This window comes from Periplaneta americana, chromosome 4 (assembly GCF_040183065.1).
Source record: "Periplaneta americana isolate PAMFEO1 chromosome 4, P.americana_PAMFEO1_priV1, whole genome shotgun sequence".
Lineage (NCBI taxonomy): Eukaryota > Metazoa > Arthropoda > Insecta > Blattodea > Blattidae > Periplaneta > Periplaneta americana.
The window spans coordinates 203,071,481-203,097,521 of record NC_091120.1 but is presented as its reverse complement, the minus strand read 5'-3'; the positions used below and the strand labels follow the sequence as shown (position 1 = coordinate 203,097,521).

The following is a 26,041-nucleotide window of genomic DNA, read 5'->3' as shown; positions in this document are numbered from 1 at the left end:
ACCCTAGGTTCGGCTCTGGAAGTTACCCAGCATTAAGGGAAGTAATCAATCTTCTTAATGTATCCAGCTGTTTTCCGACAACATAAAGTCCACTATAGTCCACTGTAGTCTATTCAGTTGTTGTTTTTCACGAGAAATGAGGGGTATTTTGATCGGTGTTCATTATAGATGCCTGTTGCTAGTAGCCAGAGTTGAGGTGTAGTCAATATATACTGCAGGGCTGTGCCTTCTGCAACTGGTACTGATGAGTTTAATTTACTTCTTTTGTGGTTTATGGATGGACAGTATAGAAGAATGTGTTCCAGATCTTCATCATGATTATTACACCACAGACAAGTAGGATTATCAGAAATGTGAAATCGGTGTAGGTACAATTGAGTGACAATGTGACCTGTTCTGGCTCTTGTTAAAAATGCTTGAACATGTCTGGAAGGTTTAAAACTAAAAGAATCAAAAATAACATTTTTCCCTTTTAATTCAATTAAATATGGCGTTTTTTTCTAAATCACAATACTTAGCCTATAGTTTATTAAAGTTAACATTTACGTCCTTTAAAAGACATATTTTAAAGCATATTAGACTACATAGCACCAATACTAGAAATAATAAAATTTATCTTTATCACTGTTTTTCTCAAAGCGACATTTTGCTATCTTCAAAGTTCCTTTTCTCAGACTATAAATATCCAATTTCACTCAAATTTTGCACAGATACTTATCATATCGTATTACACTAAATAACGAACAATAATATTGATACACCTTAAGACTCATTTATAATCCACGTTAGATGTTCTGAAAACGTTTTTTTTTCTATTGGAAATGCTGAACATTACAAATATTCTTTTATAATGGTATTGAAGATATGAGATTCTCTGTTCTTTAGAATTATGATTCTTAACATGTATGAAAAAATGTTTTGTCTGTGAGAGTTTTTGAGAAAAGGTACAGTACATTAAAACCAGTGTTTTGACTTATCGAAAAAAAAAAAAGTATTTCAAAGAACTCATCAATATAGCTACACAATTCAACCAATCAGAATAAAATGCATGTGGTATATGCAGGACACAAATATACTCATTTTCGGAAAATTTAGACATTGTTGGTAGAGTAGTTTCCAAGATGAAAAAAATTAAATGGCAACCTATCAGTTTTGGTCATTTCAAACTTCAACCTCCCCTTTATGAGTTGAGGGGAAAACCCAGAAAAAGACCTCAACCAGGAAACTTATCTCAACCAGGATTCGATCACAGGCAGGGGCGGACGCAGGATTTTTTTTCGGGGAGGGATTTGATGAGATAGTAAAAATGGAGTAATGAGAAATAAGTTTATATACTCACAATTTGTTTCCGAGTCACAAACATTTACAAGTTGGCCTGAGTAGCGTAGTCGGCATAGCCTTCTGTGCTCGAAGTTGCGGGTTCTACCCCAACCCAGCTCGATGGCATTTAAGTGTGTTTAAATGCGACAGGCCTCATATCAGTCGATTTACTGGCATGTAAAAGAAGTCCTGAGGGAAAAAATTCCGGCACACCGTGACGCTGATATAACCTCGGCAATTGCGAGCGTTGTTGAATAAACTATAATTTTTTTATTTTAACATTTACAATGACTGCAATACAAAAACAATGGCAGAATGACATTTACAGAAGAAGGCGACGAGGCTTCTTAGACATTTCATCCAGTACTTCATGAGCTTTTACTTCTACATTTTTATGTATATACATCAAGGCCAGTCCATTTAATCTGTCTGCTCCCATTGTGCTCCTCAAGTAAGTCTTCAAGTACCGCAATGTTGAGAACGACCGTTCTGGTGTTGCTGTAGTTACAGGCAACGTGCAGAGAAGTTTCAGCGCCTTGCAAGTGCAGGGAAAAGTAATTTCATTGCACCTGTTCAAAGATGATATAAAATCAGTAGGTATTAGGTGAAGATTTTTCTGATCAAGGAAATTTCTTCTCCACATCTTCAATTCATTGAAGAAAGACTCTGGTGATGCATCAACATCATTGGGCCACTGATTTACTACAGCCTCAACAGCAGTTTCTAAATCTTCATCTGATGTTTTTAGGCAGCAAAGTTTGTATGGACTTTAGGATTCCCTTATGATTTAAAAGCCTGTCCTTGAGCTGACTAATGAAATAGTCTAAGAAGAGAAGGAAAATTAAAAGCCTAAAATACTCTTCATGACTCTCTGTCTTGAAGTAAGAACGCTATGTTTGTCTTCCTGCATTTCTTGGAATTTAACATTTTAGCAAAGAGAATTTACGTGGAAAACTCTCTAATTCCTATGTAGGTACATTCACAAATTAAAATTAATATTATTTTTGTTTCTTGTTTCGTATTTTTCTCAAAATTTCGGGAGGAGATATATCGCCTTAATCCCCCCCCCCCCTTGCATCCGCCCCTGATCACAGGCTCACTAGTTCCACAGTCACACACCCTGACCACTACGTACTCTCAAATATGCTGGTATATGTTTTCAGTAAATAAGAAGTGCAGGTATTGGGGGGGGGGCGGAAATGTCAGGATGGTATACCAATATATATCGACCTATTTCGACTACTAACTAATTACATTTTCAAAATCTCCATTATTCAGTTACAATTTACAGACACAGATTGGTCATGTAACATGCTGTAGATCCTGTTATCTGAATCCATTTATTCTTAGCAGGCATTCAATTGAATAACAATAAGAGACAACAGATTTAGTCTGAAAACTGAAACATTAAATTCATGCTCTTAAACCAACTTCTTCAGCAGAGAATTTGAAAACCTAACTTGTGTTAGGAAACGCATAAGCTTCAACACTCTTTAAGAAAAGTCGTTCCAGAAACCAATTCACAAACAATGCCTATGGCACTACTCTAACGCAAAACCAAAGACAAATCAAAACTGGAAAACAATGGCTCCATCTCAAAAAAAAAAAAAAAAAATGGCGACATTCACGTGAGGCATGCGGAATTCAGAGTGTCACAAGCACATGCGCCCAGCTTACCTCAACCTCCACTCCAAGACAGTGCCATCTAGGGGACAAAAAACAGCGAACATGTGTACACAACAGCTGTGACAGCAGTCACAGAAAGTGCTTCTTTGAAAGAAGCAGTGTCTCGAATCGACTTAAGCATTCAAAATCATAAGCAATCTTTAATCACAGATTCTGGATAATCGTGTCTTGTTTGTTTTCTTAACTGCTAGAGAATGAAGCATGTTTCCCATAACAATGGAGATGATAATAGTAGCCTAACAACCCTTTCTTGATGCAGTGAAGCATTTCTTTTGCTTTCATCTTTATCTTGCAAATTTGAGTCACTTAATTTCACTTTAACAACACAAACGGAAATTAATTTCATTGACCAACTCCATCTCTGTATCTATTCGGAATTTAATCTAATAAAGATCTGAGACCAACTTTCAGTACAATAAAGAAGACAAATTTACGATCGTAGACTACATGCACTAACTCTTGATTTTAAGAAAAATTTAGTATCAGATATTTTAAGATATCTAAATCCACACGATCGTTTTCGTGAAACCTTTGATAATGTAGAAATGCATATTTTTCAAATTTAGTATAAAATCTGCTTATATTACCGTTATCACTTGATTGTCTGTGCATATTGACAAATAATGAAGAAACAAGGTTCAGAGAGAAACGATTAGCATATCATTCTGTAATATCCAGTTTTGTCAAAACAAAACAGCATCAAATAGTCACGAGAACAAATCAATCACTAGTAAAACTATTTAAGATATCCACTACAACTTCCATAACAGCAGACAAATTTTTAATCTACTTGATTTTGAGTAACATTGTTATCATTTAAGCTGAACTTTACAATATTATTTTTAGATTAAAACAGTAATTCATAAAAATTTGACGATCTAAAACCAGAACACGTAAGAAGTTCAACTTCACATGTCTAAGCTCTGTTCCTCTCTCTAAGTGAGAGTCCAAGTTTCACAACCATAAAGAACAACTGGTAATGTAACTATTTTATAAATTCTAACTTAGTTTTTTTTTTTTTTTTTTGAAAGCAGACTAGATGACAAAAGCTTTTCAACTGAATAATAGTAGGCATTTCCCATATTTATTCTGTGTTTAATTTCCTCCCGAGTGTTGCTCCAAGATATTTGAATTTTTCCACCTTTTCAAATGATAAATTTCCAATTTTTATATTTCCATTTCGTACTATGTTCTGGTCACGAGATATAATCATATAGCCTACTTTGTTTTTTCTGGATTTACTTCCAAACCTATCTCATTACTTGCTTCAAGTTAAGACATAAATACATTATTTTCCAAAATTTTAGAAACGTGTTTTTTCTAATTTTATTATTTTATTCTGTAAAAATTCCCTTACTACACCAAATTAAATATTTCCATTTTTTGTGTTTGATCTGCAATATCAACAAAGGTAAAGTGCATCGTAGGACAAAATTGTTTATGTGAATATTCAAACATTCCACATGACTTTAAACAATACTTAAAACCCCCAGACAAGACACAAACTAAAATCCCTCCCTCAGCCAGAACTGCATACCTGCTTGGTCTCCGGATGCGCCTGCTCAATGAGGGCTCGCCCTGATGCGAGGGTGCGGTCGATCATGGGCTGGTGCCCGGTGATCTCAGCCTCCAGCTTGCGGTGCTTCTTGTGTAGGGACTGCGCCTGGTGCAAGTTCTGCCCCAGCTTGTCGGATGCCGCGAGGGGCAGATGCTCCTTGATCCATTGTTGCTCTGTGTCCAACTCGAATACGAACTTGTGGAAGCGCAGCGACTCCTCCAGCGCTTCACGTCTCTTGCGGGCCGGATCTCGCAGAGCACCAAACCTGCAGGTAGCTCATATTTCAGTGACCATTTGGACACAGGTAACAACATTTATTTATTCTGGCGGAGTTAAAGCGATTTCGCATATAAATGTGAATATATTTCTATCAAACAGACTAATGTCCTTTGCACCGTGTGATAAACAAATGTTGGTGAGTTGTGAGCTGGCGACAGAAATTATCTTTTATTGTTTTAATACAGGACTGTCGGAAAGAAAATAATATATATTATTTTAATGTACCGGAGTACATATGATATTTCCATGCAGATATTCTCCGTCATCATACGATGAAAGAGTAATGGAACGGAGGAAAAACTCTCTCCGGCACCGGGATTTGAACCCGGGTTTTCAGCTCTACGTGCTGATGCTTTATCCACTAAGCCACACCGGATACCCACCCCGGCGTCGGACAGAATCGTCACAGTATCTGGTGTGGCTTAGTGGGTAAAGCATCAGCACGTAGAGCTGAAAACCCGGGTTCAAATCCTGGTGCCAGAGAGAGTTTTTCTCCGTTCCATTACTCTTTCATCGTATGATGACGCAGAATATCCGCATGGAAATATCATATGTACTCCGGTACATTAAAATAATATATATGATATGCGTGAATCACTTCGTGATTTAAGACGGCGCTTATTCCGTCGGATCCCGGCCAACTAGTCACTCATTACGAGTGCACCTCAGCACATGTGTGGACTTCAGTCCTACGTTCATAGACATCTATGACATAGTGCAGAGGGCGGCCACTAGAGGGAACCCAAGAGTTGGAACTTAAAACTGAGACGATTCTGTCTGACGCCGGGGTGGGTATCCGGTGTGGCTTAGTGGATAAAGCATCAGCATGTAGAGCTGAAAACCTGGGTTCAAATCCTGGTGCCGGAGAGAGTTTTTCTCCGTTCCATTACTCTTTCACCGCAAGAAAATAATAATTTTTATTGATCTAAATTCAGGAACCATTTACTCAGAAATTACTTAAGAAGTAAGGAAAATTAGTGAATGGATATAAAAGGCTCTTACAAAAGACGTTTCCAGTTTCGAACACATGTAATTTACATTCTATGAATCTGAGGTGCAAGAAAATAGTACCAATGGAAAGAGAAACTCAAAGAGTTTAGATCCTTATCTTAAAGATGTTCAATGTATCCCCCCCTTGGCAACACAGCAAACATCAAGCCTATAGTCAAGTTCCCCATAAGTACGCTTTCCAACCCCCAGATTCTGAGGTTATGTCTGTTCACGGTAACAGAAAGGAACCATTATTTTTTAAAAGGGCGGAAGTTCAAAAATACAAATTTTATAGGAGGGACAAAAAACTGTCAAGAACATCCGCACCTTTAACATAAATTATAAAATGTTATGTAGCATTTTCACTATTTTTACTGGGTTTTTTAAAGTTCTTTTAACATAAATGATGCGTCTATGGTAAGAGAACACATTTCAATAAAAAATGAATTTTGAAAAAAAATGTGACTTCAGCTCTTTTAACAAATAGCAATTCATAAGATGAAAGTGGCTTCGTCAGAAAACACCACGGAACTAATAAATTCATCATCTTTTCAATTAAAGTCTGCATACTCATGTAGAAATTTCTTTCTACCACTTTGTGCTCTGGTTTTCAGGCTTGCAGCAACTGTAGTCGGTACGGATGAAATCGCAACTGCTTGTGAAGAATCTTGCCTTAAAATCAGTGTATCTTTAAGGATTGTAGGCCTACTGGGTGTATCTGCACCATCTTTGTTCCGTAATGCTGTTGTACATTAATACCCGAGTGGTTCATATGAAAATCAAGCTTTTCTGTCCTCCATAGCAGCTATTTCGCCTCAACAATGAACAAATTTGTTTATATGCGCTACTATGAGGCAATGTTACCAACTAAAAAAAACAATGTTGCCACAACTAAACTTTTTGAGATTCTCTTTCCATTGGTGCTATTTTCATGCACCTCAGATTCATAAAACGTGAATTACATGTGTTTGAACCGGAAAGGCCCTGTATATTAGGTCCTGTAATCTTAGCCATTGAAGAATTTCAACGGAAGGTGTAATGTGGTCGTATTTGCGTATGTTGCAAATGAAACGTTAGTGATGTGTGTAGGAAAATTTTCCGCAGGAAACTTCTTGAAATGAAAAATTTTCCACTATATTTTCAGGAAAAATTTTCATCACTAGACACAGTTACACAACTCAGCAATAAATTCTTGCATATGAGAGTACTTGGGACAAATTACGCCTGATAACGAAAGAGGAGAGGGGATAATTTCAGACTAACACAGTATTATCTTCTTGAAACTTAGAATCCACCACTCACTTGTCTTGGCAGTTGCGGCTGGCACTCAGGATATTGGCAGCATCGAAGTGGCCCTCGTGCGCCATCTCCTGGCCCAGCTCCACCAGGTCACTGATCTTCTGGTCCCACTGACTCATGTCATTTTCCAACACCTGCAAAACCACCAAATAGTTTACCTATATCCACCTTTACAGCCACGATGACAAAGAAAACAATGAATCCCCACAATCATCTATGTTCACATACATCACCATGACAACAGAGAAAACAAATGAACCCTCACAATCATCCATGTTCATATGCATGACCATGACAACAGAGAAAACAAATGAACCCCCACAATCATCCATATTCATATGCATGACCATAACAGAGAAAATAAATGAACCATCACAATCATCCATATTCATATGCATGACCATGACTGACAACAGAGAAAACAAATGAACCATCACAATCATCCATATTCATATGCATGACCATGACTGACAACAGAGAAAACAAATGAACCCTCACAATCATCCATATTCATATGCATGACCATGACAACAGAGAAAACAAATGAACCCTCACAATCATCCATATTCATATACATGACCATGACAACAGAGAAAACAAATGAGCCCTCACAATCATCCATATTCATATGCATGACCATGACTGACAACAGAGAAAACAAATGAACCATCACAATCATCCATATTCATATGCATGACCATGACTGACAACAGAGAAAACAAATGAACCCTCACAATCATCCATATTCATATGCATGACCATGACAACAGAGAAAACAAATGAACCCTCACAATCATCCATATTCATATACATGACCATGACAACAGAGAAAACAAATGAACCCTCACAATCATCCATATTCATATGCACGACCATGACAACAGAGAAAACAAATGAACCCTCACAATCACCCATATTCATATGCATGACCATGACAACAAAGAAAACAAATGAACCCTCATAATCATCCATATTCATATGCATGACCATGACAACAGAGAAAACAAATGAACCCTCACAATCATCCATATCCATATGCATGACCATGACAATAGAGAAAACAAATGAACTCTCATATTCATCTATATTCACATACTTGACCATGATAACAAAGAAAACAAATGAAGCTCAAATATGGTAGTAAGTTTTCCTAGCCACAGCTAGTTGTACACTAACCTGATGCTTCTTGAGCAGTTCCTTGCAGTTGCGCAAATCGGTCCCCACTTCACGTGACTGTAGACTCAACTCCATTTCCTCTAGCTTGAGGCGTGCGTCCTCCATCGTGCGGTTGTACGTGTGCTGTGCAGATGCCTGGCGCAGTCGACGCCCCTTGTCACGGGACAGAGCCACCAACTCTTCCCAGGTGGTATTCAGGTCTTGCAGCATCTGCCCCACATCCTCCTGGCGGTAATTGCCCTCCGACAGCAACCCCTGTCCTGTCTGAAAGTAAGCAGGTCAACATATATTTGCTGAGAGAGTCATGAGGTATTGAACAGAAAGTGAACTTTTCATTATTATTTTTGTTTCATTACGGTTATAGATTACAGAGTGAGTTAAACTCACATTATGACGGTTCATTCCAAAAGTTTAGTGCAGTTACTTATAAACATGCATTTTTTAAAAGTTAAGAGTTTGAACAAAATCATACACATCCAGAACGCCATCTCTTATCAAACTCGAATTGATTAAATTAACGAAATATCAATCTTCTTAATGTATCCAGCTGTTTGCTGACAACATAAAGTCCACTATAGTCCACTGTAGTCTATTTAGTTGTTGTTTTTCACGAGAAATGAGGGGTATAAGCGCTCAGAAAAAATTCAGTGTTCTTATGATAAAAGTTACTAAACTTGGAAATATTTACTTTTTATTTATTTTAAAATACAGCATCAGTCAAAAGTTACATAGCATTCTTGTGATTAAAAAAATACCAAACATGTTGTACCAATACTGTTTTTTTTCTCATGTATATATTTTTAAATCTGTGCAAAATATAGGCAATTTTTTCTTGTTTTTCTAACATTAATCCCAAGATTGCTAAGTGCTCCATCAGAGTCAGACTTTAAACAACACACAAAGGCCAACATTCACTCATGGATGGCTCTGACGATGCAAATTTTGCGGAATTTTTGTTTGTATCACAGTGACATCATCTAATATTACACATACCAATCAATTTTGGTAGTATTTTCAACGTCTGGGAACACTCAACACATTACATATCTAGAAATGATCAATTTTTGGTGTGGTCTATTAACATCTGAAATTATTTTCATCTCCAATATATGGCCTAAAACAATGAAATCAAGCAAAGTACACTAAAAGATATAACAATCTGATGAAATAAAATTATGTAGTAATGAGTCTGTTGCAAGAGAAAGAAGGTATATGCAGAAAAAACTGGAGGAGATTGTGAGACAGTCCTATAGGCCAATAAAAGATCACTACTTTAAAGAAGAAGAAGAAAGTAATGATCGTTAAAAACGAGGCTTATGTCCTTACCTTGTTGACTGCACGCAGCTGGCCCTCGTTGGCATGCAGCTCGCGCTCGAAGGCTTCATGTTTCTGCAGCTTGCGCTCCAGGTTCGTCAGGTCCCTGTACGACTCGTCACTTGCTGTCTTCAGCTTGTCAGCCATCCAGCCACGCAGGTCATCCACGTCTGCCGAGAAGTCCTGGAACTTGCATGACGCGTCCAGTGCCGCCCGGCGAGCTGCTGCAGCCTCCTTCACGGCGGCCCTGCGTGCCACCACCTGGTTCCGGCGCTCGTCGATGCTGTGTGGCACAAGAACAAAGAAAGTTATCAGTAAACTATTCATAAATAACTGTTTCTATGTAATGTACTACTTCTCATTCTTCCACATACATACATTGTAATATTGGTTCACTTACCACTTGCATATTCAGTGAGTGTAACTTCCAAGCCATATATTATTTTGTAATTATTATTTAGTATGTTTTCATTATTTTATTCAATTTGTGTATTGTATTGTATTGTATTGTATTGTATTTATTAACATTCCATGGTATTCATACATTGCTTACAGCTAGAATATGGAACAAGTCAAAAAACTTAATGCTATTATAAAGTCTTAATTTATAGTCACAGTCTAGATGAAATATATACAGACGAGATTTACAATATAGTCTACTAGTACAACACATAGTTTTAGTATCATGAAGTGTTATTGAATGTCATGAATTCACCTACAGAATAGAAGGCGTGAGAAATTAGGTACTTCTTTAATTTGGCCCTAAATAATCTTATGTTTTGAGCTTCATTTTTTATATCGATAGGGAGGCTATTAAAAATTTTTACTGCCATATAACGCACTTCTTTTTTGATAGCAAGATAGACTTGCCGATGGAGTATGAAAGTCATTTTTTTGACATGTATTTATGCTATGAACTGTTGAATTAGTTACAAAGTTTTCACAATTACATACGAGGAAGATTATTAATGAAAAGATGTACTGACAAGCCTTGGGCGTTATTTGCAGTTTTTTTAAAATAGTCCTACAAGATTCCCTAGACTTGGCACCTACTATTATTCTAATTGCTCTTTTTTGTGCTTGTATAACTACATCAATCTTTGAGTGTTCTTTAAATATTGGTCTGTAATTATTAACTTGTAAAAAAAAAAAAAAAAAAAAAAAGGTAAAGGTATCCCTGTAACATGCCATGAAGACACTTGGGGGGCATGGAGGTAGAGCCCCATGCTTTCCATGACCTCAGCACTAGAATGAGGTGGTGTGGTCGGCACCACGCTCTGACCGCCTTTTACCACCGGGAAAGACCCGGTACTCAATTTTATAGGAGGCTGAGTGAACCTTGGGGCCGTTCTGAAAGTTTGGCAACGAGAAAAAATCGTGTCACCACCTGGGATCGAACCCCGGACCTTCCAGTCCGTAGCCAGCTGCTCTAATTAACTTGTATTGCTGCAAATTGTATCAGCTTCTTTTGTTTCTGGCTAAGTGAAAGAGAAGGCCTGATGGCCTTAACTTCACCGGAATAAATAAATATTATTATTTATTATTTATATTATTATTATTATTATTATTATTATTATTATTATTATTATGTGAAATTTCACTACAGCACATGTTTCATGCAGTAAAATCATACTTACATTTTTTTTCTTTGTTACAAAATGATAATTTTGATTTAAGGGCCACAAATCTTTGAGCACGACAACAGTTGATGAATGTGAGATATCATTATTGTTCTACAATCTGAGCATACGTCGTCTTTTTTTCCTTCTGCACTTTACTGTTATAGTTAGATCCTTTTGATTGGTAGATGATGTCCGACCTATCTCAATCGTACTTTTATGTAAGTTACTATGTCCCCCACTTTACATAGTCCATAGAACTTCTTACTGCATCTAATTCGCCTCTCTCCACTTATATTAACTGCTCCAAATATAGTTCTCAATATTTTTCTTTCTAATATACTGCATCAATATTTTTCTCATCTGTCTTTGTTGTGACCCAAGTTTCACAACCATATTATGTTGTTGTTGGTCCAATCCTAGACACTTGACAATGAAGTCATTTGCTGTCTTGCTCTCCAGTATTTTTGTACAATGTCATCTTCTTATAGCAATGCTGTGCACATTTTGATGTGTTCCATGTTCATATCGTCATTTGCATCACATGATACACAGGCAGATGTATGGGAAATTCCTATCCTGTGGAAGGTGACTTGCCAAACAATCATGACTTGTTATTTGCCTGAACATCGCAACAGCAGATTTACGTGGCCCTTGGAGCATTATCTAGGGGTTGGTCAATAAAATTTCCAGGCCTTATCTTTTGGTCCAACCTAATTTTATTGTTTCTGGGCAGATCTGAATTTACATTCGATTATTTTATTATTTTTTTTTTAAGAATAAAATGGAAGTCCGTTATTATGAGTAGATGATTGCATAATTTCAGAGCCCTTTTAGCCAGTCTGTTGTTTCATTTACCTTTATGTCATATTGGGAAGGAATCTATTGTAAATTATTTTTTAGCCTCTTTTGTAAAGTGCTGTGTGAAATTATAGCTTGTATGGTGCCCTTGAATCTGATAATATGATAATGTTTTGGTATTTATTTAATCCACATATGAATGGGTTATTTATGAAAGGGCCTAAGTCTTGAATACTAAATTGTTAGCAATTACAGAAAAACTGCTTATAAGCAGAAATTTTGAAAGTAAGGCTGAAATAAAAATTGTATCACGAATTCTACAAAGCATTTAGAGAGTGAAACTTGGTCCTCTTCATATCTAAATCGATGTATCTATACCCAAAGAGCAGTTATTACATTACAAACTCATTTTCACAAAATAATGACTTGGGCTCTTTCATAAATAACCCATTCATATTAGAACTTACTTACTTACAAATGGCTTTTAAGGAACCTGAAGGTTCATTGCCGCCCTCACATAAGCCCGCCAGCGGTCCCTATCCTGAGCAAGATTAATCCAGTCTCTATCATCATACCCCACCTCCCTCAAATCCATTTTAATATTATCCTCCCATCTACGTCTCGGCCTCCCTAAAGGTCTTTTTCCCTCCGGTCTCCCAACTAACACTCTATATGCATTTCTGGATTCGCCCATACGTGCTACATGCCCTGCCCATCTCAAACGTCTGGATTTAATGTTCCTAATTATGTCAGGTGAAGAATACAATGCGTGCAGTTCTGTGTTGTGTAACTTTCTCCATTCTCCTGTAACTTCATCCCGCTTAGCCCCAAATATTTTCCTTAGCACCTTATTCTCAAACACCCTGAACCTATGTTCCTCTCTCAGAGTGAGAGTCCAAGTTTCACAACCATACAGAAGAACCAGTAATATAACTGTTTTATAAATTCTACCTTTCAGATTTTTGGACAGCAGACTGGATGATAAGAGCTTCTCAACCGAATAATAACACGTATTTCCCATATTTATTCTGTGTTTAATTTCCTCCCGGGTGTCATTTATATTTGTTACTGTTGCTCCAAGATATTTGAATTTTTCCACCTCTTCGAAGGATAAATCTCCAATTTTTATATTTCCATTTCGTACAATATTCTGGTCACGAGACATAATCATATACTTTGTCTTTTCGGAATTTACTTCCAAACCGATCGCTCTACTTGCTTCAAGTAAAATTTCCGTGTTTTCCCTAATCGTTTGTGTATTTTCTCCTAACATATTCACGTCATCCGCATAGACAAGAAGCTGATGAACCCGTTCATATTAGAACTACATATATTATTATTTTATTACATGTTCTACTGAAAGTAACATAACACTCACTATTTGCTGTCATAGTGCCCAGCTGCGATCAACTTGTCAGCCAGCTCACTGAAAGCTTTCAGCCGCTCATCCTGTGCATAGAGCGTGTTCTCAAAGTCCTCGTGTCGCTTTATCAGAGCCTCGACATCATCCAGTGTTCCCTGCAAATATAAACACGAAAAAATTATGGCAACTTGACTTTCAGAACACTTACTGAACACAAGAGTTGCCATACATTACTTCAGCGATAGCGACACAAAATTTATATAGACTGATCTCTAAATAATAGGCCTATATTGTCCATTAAAGATGGGAGATATGAGAAATCAAAATCATAATATTTTTATATTTCTGTATTTAATTATTTTCGATTGGGTCTCACACAAATACCTGTAAAATATTTTTTAATAAGATGGAAAAGTGAAGTATTTTATAATATGCTTTTTAAGTTATTCATATTTCCGTGATGTAGGCCTACAAAGAGGACCAACTTATTATATTTTAATGTTCTAAAATATGAATACAAAATTAAGTATAGGACATATTTTTCATGTCTAGGAAGTCTCATCATATGGGAAAATCTCAAGAGATTGCCCAATAATAACTACTGGATCTCCTACATTCTCCAAACTCAAAGGAATTTAAGGGGAGAAGATACTGAAATTTGAAATTTCTTTTCCTAATTGATGCATATTTTTCATTTTTTGTAAGTAGAAATATCAACAGTGCAACAATTTAAAATCGAAATTAGTTAAAAAAAATGTTTTGGGCCCAAATTTTGTAAAAGAAAAAAAAACTAAGATACAATAATTCACTAAAATGAATTTATCTCAGCCATTTTTAAATACAGATTCAAAATTAATACGATATTTTACTCCTAAAAGGAAGATCTTTAAAATGTCTGGAGCATAATTTTGATATTAGTTTTCAAAATTCTAACGAAACAATTACACTAGGCCTACTTACATTTTAAAATGAATTTTAGAGGTACTTTTGTAGTCTAAACATGCAGGTATATTTTTCAAATGCAAGAAAATGTCAAATTTCTATTACAAAGAAAAGTTTCCTAATAGTCTAAATAATGTGTGTACCAAATATTCTGCATGTAGCATTAATAGTTCAGAAGATATATAACCTTTTGTATGGAATGAAGCAAAAAAATTAAAGTTACAAGAAATTGAACGGTAATCAAAGTTCATTTAAAAACCCTGTACACCAGAGCTTTCAAAATGGCGTCACAACACCTAACAAGACCAAAAACACGCATTAAATGTTATGTAATGTATTTTTCACATACCAGTATCAAAGATTATTTTAAAGAATTATTGTTTTAATTTACCTTTTCTTTTCGCCATATTTAACGTTCCCCCTAAATACTGAATGAGGATTTACACAAAAAGTCACATCTCTCGGTGTCTATAAAAATTGCAAATAAATTTTCGACACATGTTTTCAATCTGGAAAGGAAGTCTTCTAACAGACTTTTCTCTGGTTGGTTAATCAACAAGCCCTTTTATGATATTAATGAGTTTTTTATGTTAATGTTGTTGAGTGTTTCTGTTGCAATTTTATTGTTTTTTTATGTCTCTGTTGTTTATTTTATATGTATTACTTGACTTTGTCAATCGCACAAATTTGTGTTCACTGACTGTATGATACTCAGTATACTCAAGGTATGAAACTAACATTGATAAAAAAGTAAAAAATTGAACAATCCTTTTGTCCTCTCAAAATATCAGAAATAGTGAAGCTAGAATTAGAAAGAACTAGAAGCCATAAACACGTCACTGAAACAAATTTTTACTGATATCAAATCTACCCCTAAAGAACGCCTCTGCCAGCAACAAAATATTTTCTTTTATCCTTCGTAAAACTGGACTGTCACAAAATGCGTGATGGAGTGCACTCACCCCCAGGTCGGTATTGGCCAGGAAGACCTCGTGGCTGGACGTGGAGGCCTCGATCTGGTCAGCCTCGCGGTTCAGCAGCTGCAGGTCCAGACACTGCCGCAGCCAGTCGCCCTTCTCCGCCCAGCCGCGCCGCACGGCCTGGTGCTCGGCACCCAGCCGCTCCAGGCGCTCTGCGACATCGGTCAGGCCCGGGTTGCGCTGCAGCAGCTGTGCGCCCAGTCCCATCACCTCGCGGAACTCGTCCTCGTGGGCGCGGATGTCGTCGCCCAGCTCCTGGTGCTTCTTCAGCAGACTCTCTGCAGTGGCCACGTCACGAGCGCTCTCGTCCGCGTTCAGGGCTTCCTTCACAGAGGCCACCCAGCCCAGCTGCACAGATCACACACAATCACCTGCAGTAACTCTTTCTTGATCATCATAATAGCAATGAATCGAAAATGAGTGCATGCGATACAATGATGAAACTAAATTGAGGTTGATCATGTAAGCAACTTGTCAAGTTTGTGTTTAAACAGGTATGCGGTAGTCTTCATAGCAGTTACGCAAACGATTCTGCTGACAAGAAAATATTGCAAGAAATAAAGATTAACCTACATATGGAATGTACCGATTCAGCTATTTCAGGCTCATGACTTACAGTATGTCGACATCTGCTCACCTATTTGAAATAATAAGTTATTATGTAAAATAAGACCTAAAAATTACAATTACATTTTGAAAAGGAGCAGATAAATAAGGTTTAAAGTCTTAATGGTTATCACGATTGGTTTAAACATGCACTAAAACCAGACGTAAGTGCAAGTTTGAACCAATAAATTATTGAGATTTGCGATAAATTAATTAGTTTAGGAAATTGTATATTTATTATGTATAACTACTTTTGTATATAGATCTTTTTGTTATATTATTAAGTTTTGTGAACTAATATCAATAAACCTACCTAACTACCTACCCACCCACCCACCCACCCACCCACCCACCTACCTACCTACCTACCTCTTTCTTGATGGAATAAAATCCTAACTAACAGTGTTTACTCCCGGATTCCAAAAAATGTGTGAATATTATAATTTTTTATATCTTGTAAAATCCAATTAGTTACCACCGAAAGCTACTATATCTTTACGACTATAAAAACCCTTTAAATAGCTAAAGTTTGATGCACTCATTTTATAAATGAAATTCTTCTCAATACCAAGTGTTCACCACATCTAAAGGTGTTCAAAACCAATAAAAATCTCGAACCACCATGTTGGACACCCTCCCAATCTTAAATCATACAGTATGTGACAAGGTCAGATCAGTCAATCTATTAACCAAACAACCAATTAGCCAATTAATCATTCAGTCAGTTCATCAATCAATGAATCAACCAATCAGTAAGTGAATCACTAATTCCAGCGACCAGTCATGGAATGATTCAGTCGAACTATGGATCAGTCAGTCACTGATTCAATCAATCGGTTAATAAGTCAGCCATTATCTCACTCAGTCAAGTAACCAATCTATCAGTTAATCAGTGAATGAATGGATCAATAAATCAGTCAACCACTCAATATATTATTAAATAAATGACTCACTCAAATCACCTTATCATTCAACTAAGTCCTCAATCCATCCATCCACCCATCCATCCATCCATCCATCCATCAATCCATCAATTCAACCATCAATCCACAGAGCAATCAACAGTCCAATTAGTCAGTCAACCAACCAATCAATCAATAATCAATCAGTCAGTCTGTCAATGAATGAATGAATGAACGAATGGATTCAATCATATCATCAACCAGAATTAATTAATCACAGTCATTCAATTGTTCAAACAGCTATCGAATGAATGAATCATTCACTCAGCGATAGAGTCAGTAAATAAATAAATAAATAAATAAAAATAAATAAATAATAATACAGACAACTAGTCATTTATGCATTTAACCATTCACCAACTCAATCAGTTAATCAATTTATCAGTCACTTAGTCACTCAGACATCTGTTCATGCATCCATTCACTAAGTCAGTGAATGTGTGAATGGAGTACATTAATAAATCAGAATCAGTCAATCAGTGATTCAATGAAATCAGTCAATAAATAAACAAACATAAATACCCCATTTTGAATCTTGCGTACACTACTTTTAACACTTGAATATAAGTAATTGATTAACACGAGTAAGTTCACTAGTTAATCAATTACAAACATAAATAATTATTAAAGAAACAACTGGTCATTCACTCTTTAATTATTAGATCAATCAATCAATATACTGAGAAATCAGTCGGGCATTCATTCTTCCATTAACTACAGCAGTCAGTCATCAGTGAATCAATCAGCGAATTAATTAATCAATCAATCAATCCACCCAGCAATCTATCTATAATTCAAACAAACAATGAATCAGCCAGTCATTCAGTTTGTTAAAGGCTCAATCCAACATCATGCTCCTACCCAAAGCTCAACATGTCCTTACCAAGTTCTTGGAGCTGTTCATGAAGATCTGGTGGCCCACGGCGTCCTCCAGACGCGAGCGCCGCTCAATGGCCTTGGTCTTCACCTTCTCCCACAAGTCCTGCACCTCCTTCTGACGCGTATTCACGTTGGCCCTCTCGTTGGGGTAGGATGACTTGACAGAGTTGGCCAGCAGGTTGACACGGTTCACCTTCTCCTCCACAGGTGCCAGCTCCCTCTCCAACTGCTGGTGGCGCCTCTGCAGGGCCTGTACGGTCTTAAGATCTGGCCCCAACTCTGCTGTGTCCAGCTGCGTCATCTTCTCCAGCATCCAGTCTCGTGCCTCGTCACATGTTCGATTGAACAGCTCCACACTGCAATCACAACAGAACAGTACATGACTCTGCAGCCTTACACTTGGGTAGGGCGTCACTATTCTTTAACTTAGGTCTACTTTCTCGACATAGAGTGTATTGCATTGTATTGTATTGTACTTATTTACATTCCATGGTATTCATACATCGATTCACAGCTAGAAAATGGAACATCTCAAAAATAATCTTAATAGTACAGTACTACACAGTCTTAATTATAGTCACAGTCTAGTTGAAATATATACAGAAGAGATTTACAATATAGTCTACTAGTACAACACATAGTTTTAGTATCAATTTCATGAAGTGTTATTGAATGTCATGAATTCACCTACAGAATAGAAGGCGTGAGAAATTACGTACTTCTTTAATTTGGCCCTAAATAATCTTATGTTTTGAGTTTCATTCTTTATATCCATAGGAAGACTATTAAAAATTTTTACTGCCATATAACGCACTCCTTTTTGATAGCACGATAGACTTGCCGATAGAGTATGAAAGTCATTTTTTTGACGCGTATTTATGCTATGAACTGTTGAATTAGTTACAAAGTTTTCACGATTACATAGAGGAAGATTATTAATGAAAAGATATACTGACAAGCCATGGGCATTATTTGTAGTTTTTTTTTAAACGATTCTACACGATTCCCTAGATTTGGCACCTACTATTATTCTAATTACTCTTTTTTGTAGTAGGAATATACTGTTACTATCTGTGGAATTTCCCCAGAATATTATTCCAAAAATCATTACCGAGTGGAAGTATGCAAAGTACATTGTTTTTAAGGTATTGATATTTACTATATCTTGCATAGATCTAATAGCAAAATATGGTGAATTTAGTTTGGGAGTAATTTCTTTAATATAATTTTTCCAATTTAACACATTATCGATTTGTAAGTCAAGAAACTTGGTGGTGGTTGATGTTGTTGTTTCTATTAGGGACCTGTTATTAATTATTGGGCTTGAAATTAAACTGTATTTATCATTAGAGGTAAACCATGGACGATCAGGTTAGGATATAGAACATATTGACAGCTTATCAGGGATTTGAAATAAATTGAAGGCTTTGTGGAAAATGTCGAAGTCAACCACCTTTGAGCCGTTCAGAGCAAAAGTGGTGTAGGTCAAAATTGGGTAATGGGGTTTAAAGTAAAAATTCTGTAAAATATAGCGCAAAGTAGCAATTAATATGTCCTTCTTGCTATCCACTGACTACTAATAGTTTAAATAAACTAAATATTAATTGCTACCTTGCGCTGTATTTTACAGAATGTTTACTTTAACACTCATTGCCCATTTTTGACTTAAATCACTTCTGCTCTGAACAGCTCATTTGTACTTAGCAAATGAACAAAGCATCTCGTAGGAATGAGTTTCATAATAATTTTTGAAGCCATGCTCAATAATCATGTATAAGTTTACAAAGTTGGAATGAAAGCTCTTCATTGAGAATGTAACAGGCGCCAGGGGTCGGAAGTGTAGGTGAAGGAGAAAAAGAAGACTGAACAAAGGAGGGGGAAAGAATGTAAAAAGAGAAAGAAGAAGGAATTAAAAGAGATGAGAGCGAGTATTACCTGGAAGCACCCTCCAGGCTGCGCTCCTTCTGGCCCTTGAGCCAGTTGAGGTGGTCCCACAGCTGGTGGATGTGCTTCTGGCGAGCGCGCACCTTGTCCAGCTGGCTGTGGCCCTGCCGCACGAATTCCTCCACGGCCGCATCCAGGGCTTCTATACGCTTGCTGCTGGCTGACAGGTCCGTCAGGAATTTCTATACAGCAACACAAATCCAGACAAATGAGGTTATACGCACTTGAGATGTCAAGCCTCGAATAAATCGCATTTATTATATTTTACTGTCATATAGAGCTTAGGTCAACATAACATGGCACTTACATGAGGGACAACTAATAATAAGGAGGGTAAAGAAGAGAAAAAGCTAACAAATGAAATAACAAACAGGAAAAGAGAAAATGGGAAGAAGAGGATAAATAGTAGGAAGATGAGGATATGAGAAACAGGAGAGGGGGATAACAGAGAACGAGAAAAACAATTATGAATGGAATGAGAAGGAGAAATACACAGAATAAGAAGATTACAAATAGAGGAGAGGAGAGCAGAGAGGAGAAGTGGTAAAAACAGGAAAAGAAGAAAGCAAAGCAGAGAAAGAAGAAGAGGAAATGAAAATGGGAAAAAAGTAGAAGAAGATTAAAGCTTTATTCTGGTTTGGTGCATTTGGTGGCAATGTTGATTTGGTGCATTAGGTAGCAATGTTGATTTGGTGCTTAGGTGGCGATGTTGATTTGGTTCATTACGTTGCAATATTAGTTTGGTTCATTAGGTAGTGATGTTGATTTGGTGCATTAGGTAGTGATGTTGATTTGGTGCATTAGGTAGCGATGTTGATTTGGTGCATTAGGTAGCGATGTTGATTTGGTGCATTAGGTAGTGATGTTGATTTGGTGCATTAGGTAGTGATGTTGATTTGGTGCATTAGGTAGTGATGTTGATTTGGTGCATTAGGTAGTGATGTTGATTTGGTTCATTAGGTAGCGATGTTGATTTGGTGCATTAGGTAGTGATGTTGATTTTGTGCATTAGGTAGCGATGTTGATTTGGTGCATTAGGTAGTGATGTTGATTTGGTGCATTAGGTAGCGATGTTGATTTGGTGCATTAGGTAGGGATGTTGATTTGGTGCATTAGGTAGTGATGTTGATTTGGTGCATTAGGTAGTGATGTTGATTTTGTGCATTAGGTAGTGATGTTGATTTGGTGCATTAGGTAGTGATGTTGATTTGGTGCATTAGGTAGCGATGTTGATTTGGTGCATTAGGTAGCGATGTTGATTTTGTGCATTAGGTAGCGATGTTGATTTGGTGCATTAGGTAGCGATGTTGATTTGGTGCATTAGGTAGTGATGTTGATTTGGTGCATTAGGTAGCGATGTTGATTTGGTGCATTAGGTAGTGATGTTGATTTGGTGCATTAGGTAGCGATGTTGATTTGGTGCATTAGGTAGTGATGTTGATTTGGTGCATTAGGTAGCGATGTTGATTTTGTGCATTAGGTAGCGATGTTGATTTGGTGCATTAGGTAGCGATGTTGATTTGGTGCATTAGGTAGCGATGTTGATTTGGTGCATTAGGTAGCGATGTTGATTTGGTGCATTAGGTAGTGATGTTGATTTGGTGCATTAGGTAGTGATGTTGATTTGGTGCATTAGGTAGCGATGTTGATTTGGTGCATTAGGTAGTGATGTTGATTTGGTGCATTAGGTAGCGATGTTGATTTGGTGCATTAGGTAGTGATGTTGATTTGGTGCATTAGGTAGCGATGTTGATTTGGTGCATTAGGTAGTGATGTTGATTTGGTGCATTAGGTAGCGATGTTGATTTGGTGCATTAGGTAGTGATGTTGATTTGGTGCATTAGGTAGCGATGTTGATTTTGTGCATTAGGTAGCGATGTTGATTTGGTGCATTAGGTAGCGATGTTGATTTGGTGCATTAGGTAGCGATGTTGATTTGGTGCATTAGGTAGCGATGTTGATTTGGTGCATTAGGTAGTGATGTTGATTTGGTGCATTAGGTAGCGATGTTGATTTGGTGCATTAGGTAGTGATGTTGATTTGGTGCATTAGGTAGCGATGTTGATTTGGTGCATTAGGTAGTGATGTTGATTTGGTGCATTAGGTAGCGATGTTGATTTGGTGCATTAGGTAGTGATGTTGATTTGGTGCATTAGGTAGTGATGTTGATTTTGTGCATTAGGTAGCGATGTTGATTTGGTGCATTAGGTAGCGATGTTGATTTGGTGCATTAGGTAGCGATGTTGATTTGGTGCATTAGGTAGCGATGTTGATTTGGTGCATTAGGTAGGGATGTTGATTTGGTGCATTAGGTAGTGATGTTGATTTGGTGCATTAGGTAGTGATGTTGATTTGGTGCATTAGGTAGTGATGTTGATTTGGTGCATTAGGTAGTGATGTTGATTTGGTGCATTAGGTGACAATGTTGATTTGGTGCATTAGGTAGTGATGTTGATTTGGTGCATTAGGCAGCAATGTTAATTTGGTGCAATAGGTGGCAATGTCGTAGGCTTCCAGGAAGCCACTCTTTTAAGACAGGATCAGAAGAGAGCATCTCAGACAGTTGTGACGCCCACTCACCTCGTACTTTCGCTTGGCTGCCTCCACGTTCTCTGTGGAGTCGTCAGCCCGCAGCATGCGCTCCTTGTCCTTGATCCACTTCTCAAAGTCATCGCACTCCCTGTAGAAGCCATACAGACGGATGGAGTCCTCCAGCAGGGCATGGCGACGCTGTGTGAACAAAACACATTAATATAACTAAGAACCAATCAAACATTTAAATAAAAAATTTACCAGCCACGCTATTCACCTACAATTTCTTCACGCAAAACAAGAATGTAACACGAAAACAGATAACACAATATCGACAATTAAGTGCAGGGGCTATACACACCTTCGCCAAGTCCAACAGCTGATTGTAGGTCGCGTTTATCTTCTTCTGCCGCTTCTCGACATTCTCGTTGTCATCTTCTGACTTCCTCTTTGCTGGGCGGCCTGCAACACAAGATCTGCGATCTAACAAGCTGACACAATCCTCACGCTCTACGTGTTCGGCAAATTCAGATTCACATTTTTGTGTAAGACTTCACACAGACCAAAAACTAAATAAAGGGCTCACCATTGAGTACCAGTGGATTTTAAAACAGCTCTATACGACCAATAATGTGAACAAAGTAAACTATTTGAGAAAAACAAACTTTAGGGTGTGTAATTTAGTTTATCTTTGTCCACTTCTTGAAAATGACGTGGATTAAATATTCCCCATTACAATTTAAACACTTGTGTAACAACCTTTCACGTAATTTATGCATTACACTACGCAATATCTCACAATCAATGTTTCTTATTCCTTCTGGTATGCGTTCTTTAAGCTCTTATCCAGTACACGGACGATTCTGGAAGACTTTGAACTTTAAATACCCATACACTCAGGTCCGGAGACATTGCTGGCCAAGTGACGTCACCAAAACTTGAAATCAGTTGACCAGGAAACATAGTTCTGAGGGTAGTCAAGCTTTCTCTTGCAGTGTACACCATTGCACAATCTTGTTGAATGAGAAGATTATTCATCTCAAGACTATGCAGTTCTTCTAAGAGTATTTAACGCCAGAGACAGTCTCACTGCCATGACAGTTTGCAATCAATGTTTTTCTTTTCCCCTTTACTTGGTTATTTAACGACGCTGTATCAACTATGGGGTTAATTAGTGCCGATGGAATTGGTGATAGCGAGATGGTATTTGTCGAGATGAGGCCGAGGATTCGCGAAAGATTACCTGAAATTCGCCTTACAGTTGGGGAAAACCTCGGAAAAAACCTAACCAAGTAACCAGTCCAAGCGGGACTCGAACCCACGCACAAGCGCAATTCTGAATCAGCAGGCAAACATGCTACTGCCTGAATCAAGTCGGTGGTTCGTTCAATGTTCTTGGAGAATCGAAAAAAATGTGTAATACTGCTATGAAATTATGAATTAACACCGCCATGAACACAAAAATTGCTAACCAATTTCAAAATCGTATTCCGTTCAAGTATCCTTCCATGTCTTGGAACTCGAAACTCAGTCATGAAATTTCTTTGTCTGTACAATGCTCCCATTTTTTTTTTTTAAATTTTCCACCGAAAATGTTCGTTGATTTACTGAAAAATATGCAATTCTTCATCAAATTTTACGAATCATTGCATTCGTATTTCATAGCCTACTAAAATCCATCGTACTCAGTGGCCAATAAAATAGTTCATGGTTTTACAGGTGGAACATTATTGTTGAAGAAATTATTTCACAACACTTCTAATCGAAAAATCGAAAAATCGAAGGAGAATTGGGAGGAAAATTTAAAAGGTACGCAAAACGCGTCCTTGCAAGGGGTTGGGGGCTGTACAAAACTAAATATGTGAGCTCCAAGCCTGTTGGCCACTAGTCTCACTCCGGGTTACGCTGCTCCCCTGAAGGAGCTCTAGAAAATTTTGAAGGGGAAGCCGAAATTGGACGTAACCTCTTAGGTACCACATACGCGAGGGGGGCTGAGACTGATCAATTGATCACGGAACGGGGCGAGGAGGAGTTGGCTGGTGTGTGGCGTTAGGATGGCAAGACGCCGTCATCTGTTGTTCGATGACAAAGCAGGTGAAGGCCGTCGGAAGAAGCGCCGTGAAATCTTAACTGCAATTTGAGAGGTCCCTGTCCTTTCAATTTGCGACTTATTGAGTGACCTCGTATGTTTAATATACTATTAATATTATCTGAAATAGGGCATACATAATTTATAAGAAAGGTGGAATATATATGGGGAAGGGCATATAGGTCCGTGGCCCATTTCTTATAGGGCTCATCCCGACTTTTGTCTTACGCCTGAGGAAAACCACGGAATACCTTAGGCAGGATGAGTTGTCTCATATAAGAGACTAGCCAATTTGGCTATTATGTTGGAGGTCATGAGCCTTGTTGATTTGTCTCAATTTCGAGACCAGTCATTTGGCTATATGATGGCTCAATTGCGAAGAGGGGGGAGAGATGTGATTGTTAATTAGGGGGATTCATGGGGATATGAGTGCAGGTCCGTGGCCCATTTCTTTTAGGGCTCATCCCGACATTTGTCTTAGCGCCTTAGGAAAACCACGGAAAAACCTTAGGCAGGATGAAACACTTCTAAGACTTGCTCTACCTTTTTAAACTATTTCTGTAATATATATTCAGTTACTGAACTACCAGAACTCACCGATGGGCTTGACGGGGCGCACCCTGCGGGTGGGCACCACCTGCTTCACCATCTTGGTCTTCTTGACGCGCCTCATCTCACGCACCTTCTCAGGGCGTCGCACCTGCACCTGCACCACCTTAGGTTCAATCTCGCGCACGTAATTGGCCGGCACAAAGCCGTCAGTGCCATCTGCCTTGCGCACGTTCCACCAGTCAGGGTTGGTCTTGTTGAGCAGGAACATCACCTCGCCCTTGGCCATCGTCATGCCTTGCCCTGTGAAGGGGTAGAGGCTGCGCACCTGTGGCACCTGGCGGTCCTCCAGCACTGTGCGGTGCTCCACGCGCTCCACTGGCTCCTCCTCCCAGAACTCCTGTGGCACCAGCCGCACCTCCTTCACCCACTCCTCCTGCTCCAACTCCTGCACGGGTTCTGGCTCCGACCACAGCTGCACACGTTAAATATAATTATTATTATTATTATTATTTATTTTTTTTTTTCCTCGCTGTTATTTATACTCGCTTTAACATCTTTGGTCACATCGCGAGTTAATCTTTGGTTGAAATCCGAAGGCCTGTGTACTATTGTTGAGACTGGTTCTATTGTTGTGAACTAGATGGCGACTGTATATATGTTACTGATTTGTTATGAATATGATTTCGGTGATGAATGAGGCCAGTGATATTCAGGGACGTTGTGGCCCAAATTTTCTGGCATTTGCCTTACGGTTTAGGAATAACCCTAAAAAACCTCAACCAGGAAATTCAACCCAATCGGGAATCGAACCCGGGCCCTCTGCGTAAGAGACCAGCATGCTGACCCCTACACCACAGAGGTGGTCTATTATTATTATTATTATTATTATTATTATTATTATCATTATTATTATTATTATTATTATTATTATTATTCATTTTGTTCAACAATATAGACTTCAGTGGAAGAAACATGTCGAAAGGATGGATCGCACTAGATGGCCTAGACAAATTCTTTACTCTTTCTTTACCAAGAGGAAGGAAAAATTTGGGAAGATCACGAAAACGCTGGCATGAGACCGTTAAGGACCCATTAGGGTCTAATACGTGAAGGACATGATAATTATTATTATTATTATTATTATTATTAT

General features: G+C 37.9%; 1 protein-coding gene across 7 annotated transcripts in view; it reads right to left on the bottom strand.

Annotated features, from left to right (window-relative positions):
• kst (spectrin beta chain, non-erythrocytic 5 kst) overlaps positions 1-26,041 on the bottom strand; it is a 383,292-nt gene that overhangs the window by 93,353 nt on the left and 263,898 nt on the right. For all 7 annotated transcript variants that reach the window (XM_069824777.1, XM_069824774.1, XM_069824771.1 and 4 more), the window contains exons 16-26: positions 24,937-25,363; positions 22,612-22,712; positions 22,299-22,448; positions 19,710-19,900; positions 17,779-18,130; positions 15,310-15,675; positions 13,421-13,560; positions 9,635-9,905; positions 8,309-8,572; positions 7,136-7,266; positions 4,544-4,829 (exon numbers count right to left, since the gene is read on the bottom strand). In XM_069824777.1, coding sequence (XP_069680878.1) covers positions 4,544-4,829; positions 7,136-7,266; positions 8,309-8,572; positions 9,635-9,905; positions 13,421-13,560; positions 15,310-15,675; positions 17,779-18,130; positions 19,710-19,900; positions 22,299-22,448; positions 22,612-22,712; positions 24,937-25,363 — 2,679 coding nt within the window. The remainder of the gene's footprint in view (positions 1-4,543; positions 4,830-7,135; positions 7,267-8,308; positions 8,573-9,634; positions 9,906-13,420; positions 13,561-15,309; positions 15,676-17,778; positions 18,131-19,709; positions 19,901-22,298; positions 22,449-22,611; positions 22,713-24,936; positions 25,364-26,041) is intronic.